The sequence below is a fragment of the Coregonus clupeaformis genome, chromosome 31 (assembly GCF_020615455.1).
Source record: "Coregonus clupeaformis isolate EN_2021a chromosome 31, ASM2061545v1, whole genome shotgun sequence".
NCBI classification, from domain to species: domain Eukaryota; kingdom Metazoa; phylum Chordata; class Actinopteri; order Salmoniformes; family Salmonidae; genus Coregonus; species Coregonus clupeaformis.
The window spans coordinates 43,305,644-43,314,808 of record NC_059222.1 but is presented as its reverse complement, the minus strand read 5'-3'; the positions used below and the strand labels follow the sequence as shown (position 1 = coordinate 43,314,808).

General features: G+C 39.1%; 1 protein-coding gene across 1 annotated transcript; it reads right to left on the bottom strand.

Moving 5' to 3' along the window:
- Positions 1-401: 401 nt before the first annotated feature.
- Positions 402-3,866, bottom strand: LOC121547743 (dual specificity protein phosphatase 13). The gene is made up of 3 exons (XM_041859159.1): positions 2,890-3,866; positions 2,358-2,575; positions 402-1,364 (listed from the first exon to the last, which is right to left on the bottom strand). The coding sequence occupies exons 1-3, from the start codon at positions 3,024-3,026 to the stop codon at positions 1,144-1,146; spliced, it is 576 nt and encodes a 191-aa protein (XP_041715093.1). The 5' UTR covers positions 3,027-3,866; the 3' UTR covers positions 402-1,143.
- Positions 3,867-9,165: the final 5,299 nt, after the last annotated feature.

Genomic DNA, 9,165 nt, shown 5'->3' with positions numbered 1-9,165 from the left:
TTAAATCTACTTCAATCAGTGTAGATGAAGGGGAAGAGACAGGTTAAATAATGATTTTTAAGCCTTGAGATGACTGAGACATGGATTGTGTATGTGTGCCATTCAGAGGGTGAATAGGCAAGACAAAATATTTAAATGCCTTTGAAAGGGGCATGGCAGTAGGTGCCAGGCACACCAGTTTGATTGTGTCAAGAACTGCAACGCTGCTGGGTTTTTCACGCTCAACAGTTTCCTGTGTGTATCAAGAAAGGTCCACCACCCAAAGGACATCCAGCCAAGTTGACATAACTGTGGGAAGCATTGGAGTCAACATGGGCCAGCATTCCTATGGAACGCTTTCGACACCTTGTAGAGTCCATGCCCCGGCGAATTAAGGCTGTTCTGAGGGCAAAATGGGGTGCAACTCAATATTAGGAAGGTGTTCCTAATGTTTTGTACACTCAGTGTATAGCCAAATTGATATTGTGCAGAGATGACTTATTCTTCTAACAGACTGCTCATAAAACATATTATAATCTCATTAAACAGGAGCTCTTGTACATGTTTTTTAGCAGCACAATTGGCTGTAGGTACTCGTAGTGTCATCTGCCTTATCTCTTTCGTTCTATTTTAACATCTGAACGATCTCAGCTCAAAATAATTCTGGCATCTCTTCTGCATACCCACAAGGTTATGTGAGCTACCAGTAGGTATGGAGAGTGGGAAAGGACACACTGTTTGGGTTTTGTCGGCAGCGACAAAATAACTTTAGAGATACTGCTCGTGCTTTCTACGAAGGATGTTCCTTCACTGTGTGGACACAGCCGTTGTCTGAGCTCTGTTTACCAATGACCTCATTTGATGACACCGCTGAAAACTTTTAAAACATCCATCCATACGTGTATAATGCCAATAACAATCAGCTCTTTAGCAATCAAATGAAATATAAATCAAAAACATTTTGCAACATATTTTATTCAACATACCGTATGTAGGTGAGGTATACTTGTTTGTTTTTAGGTAGTTTGGGCACAAGAAAGGGATTTTACATAAATTAATTCCCACTTGATTTGAAAATCAACTTCATCTTTTTAAGCTCCTTCATTGTGCACTGATAAAAATATGAACTTGTGGCATTTGGTCCGTTTTGCTGTGTTCTCATCTCTACAGAATCAGACAGGTTCTCCATGTTGTCCTTGTTCTCTTCAACTGAAGATCTAGGTCCAGCAGCAGTGCCAGGAAGTTCCTGTTAGGGTAAATGGCTCTCTTCTGGATTACTTTCTGGAGGGCACAATGGAGGGGGATGTGACAATACAACATGAGGTACGCCAACACCAAGGTAGACGATCTGCTCATACCCATAATGCAATGGACGAGAATCTTCCCTGAAGAGGAGAAAGGAGAATATTTTATTTATTTATTGAACCTTTATTTATCCAGGCGAGTCAATTAAGAACTAATTCTTATTTAGAATGACGGCCTGAGAGATGAGAGCCGAGAAGAGAGAAGAAAGTGATGGGATTAGTGAGAGGCCACCATCTTATTAATATCATACATGACTGCCCGCCTCATACTGTGGCCTTTCTATTCCCCTCAGAGATCTCAAAATAGTTTCCATAATTCATTGCCTTTGATCATTTAAGTTGCCTTTGTAGAGAGAGAGAGGCCTAGGCTGCTTGGCTGTCACATAAATCCCATTCTGCCTGTCCTCTGGTGGTGAGGCTCTCTGAGAGGATCCATGGTTAGACTTTATAAAGGACCATTCTGCAAGGTAAGATTTCTTATTCTTCTTTTTTTCTGTGTGGATTGGAAATAGTTACTGTATAACTAACTATTTAATGTGCGTTACAAGGACAGGCTTGGGTACTGTGGGAATGGGTTGAGGTCGGTGCTTTTGCATAGACCAGATTGTAAAAGCCTAGCAGACGAAATGTGGCAACTTGAAATTATATTTTTTAGTGTTCATAACTCTGCCTGTAAAGATATCCAATGTAAAATGAAAGGGGAAATCAGAAGTTGCTACATCCATTTTTGGACTTATAAATTAAAGATCTGTACCATTGATTCTTGAAGAATATAACTTATAAATGCTTAGTTCAACAACGGTCGTTCCCCATCAGAACCTAAAATATAAGCTTCTTTTACTCCAATGTTTGTAAACATTGTAAATGTAAACAAACACTGTATAGCCTCAAAACATGGTTAAAACTATAATTTTTGATATCATGAATGGTCAGTCCTTGCATCCATAGCTCTGTCTATATATTAGAGAGTGATTCAATTTCTCCAGCTTTTCTACCGAAACAGAGCCAGGCAAAACACTTTGTTACAGTTTCAACTGCTGATTGGCCCTACTTGACTTAGAATAGGAGTCTTACCATCTGGTTGTTTCAACGCTTTGTGAATGAAATCAGCTGCGGGCTTGAAGTAAACATCCAGATCAAAGTGAGTTGAGTCCTCTGCTGGAATACCATAATAAACAAAGCCGTTTCCATAAAACCTATGGTCCCCTGTGCTGCCTCGCTTGGAATGAGCAGCGTTTAATACATGAGTGATACCTAGCTTCTGCAAGGCACTCCTGTTTTGGGCTATTGCCCTGGTAAGACAAAGAGAGAGAAGGTGGTGAGACGGAACTGTTGTGAATGCAGTGCAGCACTAGCTACATTAATTAATTAGTCAAATAGTTTTCAGCTCGTCAGAAACTGTACAAACAATAAATAATACATATATTTCATTACATGAGATGTTTACAGTAGCCAATGATATGACCTTGGGTTACAGTTGATCTGTTTACTGTGACATTGACATAGAATTTACCATAACTGCTTGAGTATTTTTATTTACAAACTCTTGAACTATAAACTAAGCGTAATGGAGTTAATATTAATTATTGTTCAAATGAATACTTACACATTTCCTATGAATATGTTCGGCCAAACCTCATTTATCTGGGTCAACCGCAGCTTGCAAGAATCCAAAATCTTTTCCAAGTCCTTCACAGATAGGTACTCTTTCTTGAGTTCTTTTGTGGTCTTCAGGGCTGCCATTAATCCAATTCAAAATTCCCCTCCAAATACAAAATCAACGACTCCAATGTTTTCAATGTGTTAAAGCAGCAGTACACTCTATACTCCCACTACAGATGATATGTGTGAGCTGGCGTTTGTTTACCCTCACTGGGACAGTTACCCAGTGTAGCGCTCACGCCAGCGTGTAGTCTTAGTCAGGCAGAAGGCAGGATCACAAACTGGAGGCTGTGCCTTTCACACCAATCTCTGGGTGTTCGTCCCAAATGGCACCCTATTGCCTATGAATACTTTTGATCAGAACCCTATGGGCCGGGGTTCAGAAGTAATGCAGCGTATAGGGAATAGTGAATTGTGTGCCATTTGGGATGCAGACTAAGACTCTTTAATTCAATAAACCACAAACAGAGATGAAGCACCTGATAAGCACTGGTGATTTTACATTATGGACATGTTAAAGATGTTTTCTACAGTATACTGTAGAGTAGATTAAAATAATTTTATTCGTCCACTTTTAAGGTTCAACCGAAATTTGACTTCCGCTTAATCCCAACCTCCAAAAGACACACACACTGGGTGCCCGTGGAACAGTTGTTGTGGGGGGGTTAAATGCCTTGCTCAAGGGCACAACGGCAGGCAATGGCATCTAGGATTTTGATACCAGCCACCCTCCGGTTGCCAGCTTGCTTCGCACCAGATTTTTCCCGTCAGACCCTGGATTCGAAATGGCAACTCTTCGTTTGCTGGCTCACCTGCTTAACCACTAGACTACCTGCTGCCACCTACTGAGTTGGTATAGTATTTCAGGAACAGAAAGCCAAAGCTGTAACAGTGCTGCCTATTTATTGTAAATGTGTCAAATATAATACAGAAAGAAGCAAAAAATATATATTTCCAGTGAAAAGTGCATTATACGGAAGAGCATTAGGGCCAAACGAAGTGAGGAAAAGAAAACAAAACGGTGATGGGGATAGTTCTTCAAAAACTCGTAATACTTTGAGAATAAAGTTGAAATTTCACTTTGTGAATAAAGTTGCAATATTCTGAAAATATTCAACTTCAAGAGAACAAATATTTTGAGAATCAACAAAAAAAAAAATTGGGAGAATAAAGTCAAACTTTCGAGAATAAAGTAGACATCTTGAGAATAAAGTTTTTACATTTAAAGATGAAAGTAGGGGATTTGGCTCCCTGTTGAAATGCCTGGGTTAGATGACCTGCTGAAACTATACTTTAGAATTGGCTTTAGTAACAAGGAAATCCTTGCTTTTTTTTAGCATATACATTAATGACCATATTATTGTAGTGGTAAGTAGTCCCTGTCATGGTGCACTTCTAATTCGCTACAATGTTATCCTCAATCCCCTGAGTATGCCAAGACCTTAGACAGTAACAGCTACGCCAGCAGCCTATTGGGTCGAAACGAAAAGGTTAACTTACAAATATGTAATGGCATAGTGTTTTATGTACAATTTAAATTTTACATTTACATTTTAGTCATTTAGCAGACGCTCTTATCCAGAGCGACTTACAGTTAGTGAGTGCATACATTTTTCATACTGGCTCCCCATGGGAAACGAACCCACAACCCTGGCTTTGCAAGCGCCACACTAAAAACAAAAGGTTGTATACAGTGCCTTCAGAAAGTATTCACACTCCTTGACTTTTTCCATGTTTTGTTGTGTTACAGCCTGAATTTAGAATTGATTAAATTGACATATTTTGTCACTGGCCTACACACAATACCCCATAATTAATTAAAGGTGAAAAGCTTAAATATCATGAGTCAATAAGTATTCAACCCCTTTGTTATGGCAAGCCTAAATAAGTTCATGAGTAAAAATGTGCTTAACAAGTCACATAATAAGTTGCATGGACTCACTATGTGTGCAATAATTGTCTTTAACATGATTTTTTAATGACTACCTCATCTCTGTACCCCACACATACAATTACCTGTAAGGTCCCTCAGTCGAGCAGTGAATTTCAAACACAGATTCAACCACAAAGACCAGGGAGGTTTTCCAATCCTCACAAAGAAGGGCTCCTATTGGTAGATGGGTAAACAACATAAAAGCAGACATTGAATATCCCTTTGAGCATGGTGAAGTTATTAATTACACTTTGGATGGTGTATCAATACACCCAGTCACTACAGAAATACAGGCGTCCTTCCTAACTCAGTTGCCAGAGAGGAAGGAAACCGCTCAGGGTTTTCACCATGAGGCCAATCGTGACTTTAAAACAGTTACAGAGTTTAAAGGCAGTGATAGGAGAAAACTGAGGATGGATCAACAACATTGTAGTTACTTCAAAATACTAACCTAGTAGACAGAGTGAAAAGAAGGAAGCCTGGCACCGAAAAAAATAATATTCCAAAACATGCATCCTGTTTGCAATAAAGTAATACTGCAACAAATGTAGCTGTCACGGATTCAGCCGAGGCTGCTCCTCCTCCTTGCTCGGGCAGGCTTCGGCGTTCGTCGTCACCAGAGTACTAGCTGCTACCGATCTATGTTTCTGTGTTCTACTTGTCTTGTCTTTATTGTTCACACCTGGTTCCCATTATGTATTGATTACTTCCCTATTTAACCCTCTGGCTCCCACTGTATGTTGTGCGTGTTTGTTCATGTTTGGTTGTCGTCTGGTGAGCGGGTTTGTTTCCTCCCTGCGTGGAGGTTATGTTATTTACGTTACCTACGAGTAAAGTACGTTTTCGATGAGCTCTGTGTCCTGCGCCTGACATCGTCCTACCGCATCACACTGACATCCTGACAGTAGCAAGCAATTAACTTTTTGTCCTGAATACAAAGTGTTATGTTTGGGGCAAATCCAATACAACACATTACTGAGTACCACTCTACATATTTTCAAGCATAGTGGTGGCTGCAAAACCTGGTTCAGTCTGCTTTCCACCAGACACCGGGAGATGAATTCACCTTTCAGCAGGACAATAACCTATAACACAATGCCAACTCTAGACTGGAGTTGCTTACCAAGAAGACAGTGAATGTTCTTGAGTGGCCAAGTTACAGTTTTGATTTAAATCTACTTGAAAATCTATGGTTGTCTAACAATGATCAACAACCAATTTGACAGAGTTTGAAGAATTTTGAAAAGAATAATGGGCAAATGTTGCACAATCCAGGTGTGGAAAGCTCTTAGAGACTTACCCAGAAAGACTCACAGCTGTAATCGCTGCCAAAGGTGCTTCTACAAGGTATTGACTCAGTGGTGTGAATACTTATGTAAATGAGATGTTTCTGTATTTCATTTCAAATATATATATTTTTTTACTTTTTCATTATGGGGTATTGTGTGTAGATGGGTGAGAGAAAAAAATCATTTTAATCAATTTTGAATTTAGGCTGTAACACAACAAAATGTGGAATAAGTCAAGGAGTATGAATACTTTCTGAAGGCTTAAATTAGGGTTATTTGGCTTGTAACCATAGCGGAACCTTTTTTGGTGCTATATGGAATCTTTTTTTTGAAGATTCTATAAAGAACCTTGCTCCTAAGGTTCTAAATGGAACCTGTATGGTGCTACAGTATAAAGAACCCTTTCCTAAGGTTCTATAAAGAACCATTAAAAAAAGGTTCTATATACTCTAGCACCAAAAAAATGGTTCCGCTACGGTTACAACCCTTTCGGGGGCTATATATAAAACCCTTTTCTATGGCTCTTTCTAGAACCTTTATGGAAAATGGTTCTAGAAAGATGCTTTTGAAGAACCATACCGGGTTTTTTATTCTGGATAGCCATGTGATATTGTCACAATTCCTAAGGCGTTATTATTGTGTTAATTGAGAAGTTGTATCAGGTGTGCTAGCCCTGCAATGGCTGGGAGTCCCTGAAGAGAGAATTGAGAACCACTGATTTAGTCAACTGTTCTTAATTGACACAAGGCCATATGTGAGCAGAGTACGAATTATAACGTGCCATTCGGGGGTTCTCAAAATTCTTTATGAACAGTTGGTAGAGCATGGCACTTGCAACGCCAGGGTTGTGGGTTCGATTCCCACGGGGGGCCAGTATGAAAATGTATGCACTCACTAACTAAGTCGCTCTGGATAAGAGCGTCTGCTAAATGACTAAAATGTAATGAATGGAAAGAGACATCTGTTTGAAAACACAAAAAAAGTGAAATTCTGCGATTGTCATTAGGCCTACACTCTTCTAGCCCAAATTAATTGGTGCGTGTTGCTGACAAATTGACCTTTTTGTAAAAACAAAGTCAAGACACTTGAAAAGGGGATGAAATATGGGACTGTCCCGGGTGCAGCCACAAAGGATAATTTAAAAAAATAACATGACAGAGAGGTGAGGGTGTTCGTTTCATTTGGAATAAGCTTTTATTTTAATATTTGCCTTTGTAGCAGTAAATTCCATTTTAAACAAATAGGATAATGGTTAAATTAGCATTATTTAGAGACCCACCTAGACTACACTCTTAAAAATAAAGGTGCAAGTTGGAACCAACTAAGGTTATTGAGAGCGATACCATGGGGGAACCATTTTAGGGTCTCTGAAGAACCATAAATGGGATGGTTCTTTGAAGTACCATACAAACATCCCAAACCAGAAATGTTTTGGCCCTCCAGGACCGGAATTGAATAGCCCTGCTGTAGGGATTCATGCCTTATTTGCATATTTCCCAGGGTGCCTTTTGAGTGAATTTTTGCGTTACCAGTACCACCCATGACTGTGTTTGCTAGTGACAGAGACATGGTTGTTGCGTTCATTAATTTTCAATCCGGTGGCCTTCAGCAAGTGAGATCATAAGTAAATAGTTATTAAAATGTAATTATTCAAGATAATACAATACATATTTCATAAGGCCTTCTTTTGAGGGCCTAGTTTTACCCTAATACAGTGGCCTGAAAGTCATGGTTTACAGGCCACATCAGGCCTGCAAGTCACATTATGCTGGCTTGCAAAGTGATGTGTAATTCCTAATTGGAATCCAGCAAGAGTGGGTAATCCAACATTTTGAATTTATATTCACTTGAAACCTACCTCTTTAAGGAATACCTGGAATAGTATAACAGTAATCCTTCTACCCCCCCCCCCCCCCCCCCATTAAAAAAGAAAGAAAAAAGGAGTGGTTGTCCCACTGGCTATCCTAAGTTGAATGCACCAATTTGTAAGTCGCTCTGGATAAGAGCGTCTGCTAAATGACTTAAATGTAAATGTAAAAACCTGCATTCAGAATGACTGCCAGAATTGGGAAGACTAAGATATGAGATTACCTTAAACGTCTAAACCGGAACAACCATTTAATGGGTGCAAGAAATCCAAGTAACAGATTGGAATAGTTTAGAAAAATGTATGTTATTTATATTTGAGTAGCATAAGATTAATTAATCAATCAACGTACATGCAAAAACATAGATATTGAAACAAACAATTCTAAAAATCAACCTGCAATAGAGCATGCTGGGAAATATGATAATGGTTAAACTCTGGTTGTTAACAACAACACTGGGGTTATTTTACAACACAGTGTTAATTTAACTCTTTACAGTGTTAATTTACCTATTGAATGACCACTAGAAATGTTACACTGAAAAAATCAACACTAGTTAACACTGGCCAATTTGCTGTGCGCTATGAAAGGGACACATCGGCAGGCTTCCATACATTTCAAGAACCTTTCAGAATTCCGAAGAACCGTAGATGCCACGTCAAGAACCCCACACTTAACTCAAAGGTTCTTTATCAGGCAAGAGTTCTCCAAAGAACCTTAAGAGCTGAGGAAGAACCCTTTAAGAACTATTACTTTTTTTCAGTGTACTGCCAACACACAAATCAAATACAAGTGCATTTGTCATATGCACAGGATACAGTGTAGTGTAATATACAGTACAATGCAAACTCTCCTCTCAAACAGCTTTACATGATATTCAATAGAACATATTTAGAAAGACAAGAACACACATACAGTATGGTGTAAATGTCTCTTATGAGACATCAGCTATCTTTCCTTTTCATTTTCTGATGTTGTAGGAGGGTAATTAGCCTAGTTGAGGCTTAAGATATGCCTATGTATAGTGACAGGAACAGGTGTTCTTCCTTTGCCTCAGTCTAAAATGTAAAATGACCTGATTGATGTCTGTTTGTGTAACTGAACTATGTTTTACATCTTACGTGTCTTGC

Bases quoted from the DNA above. Each gene is read 5' to 3' on its own strand.
- LOC121547743 (XM_041859159.1), bottom strand. From the start codon at position 3,026: ATGGCAGCCCTGAAGACCACAAAAGAACTCAAGAAAGAGTACCTATCT. The intron at 2,576-2,889 runs GTAAGTATTCAT...TTGTCTTACCAG, and splicing joins AACATATTCATAGGAAATGT to GGCAATAGCCCAAAACAGGA. The intron at 1,365-2,357 runs GTAAGACTCCTA...TCTCCTCTTCAG, and splicing joins AGCGTTGAAACAACCAGATG to GGAAGATTCTCGTCCATTGC.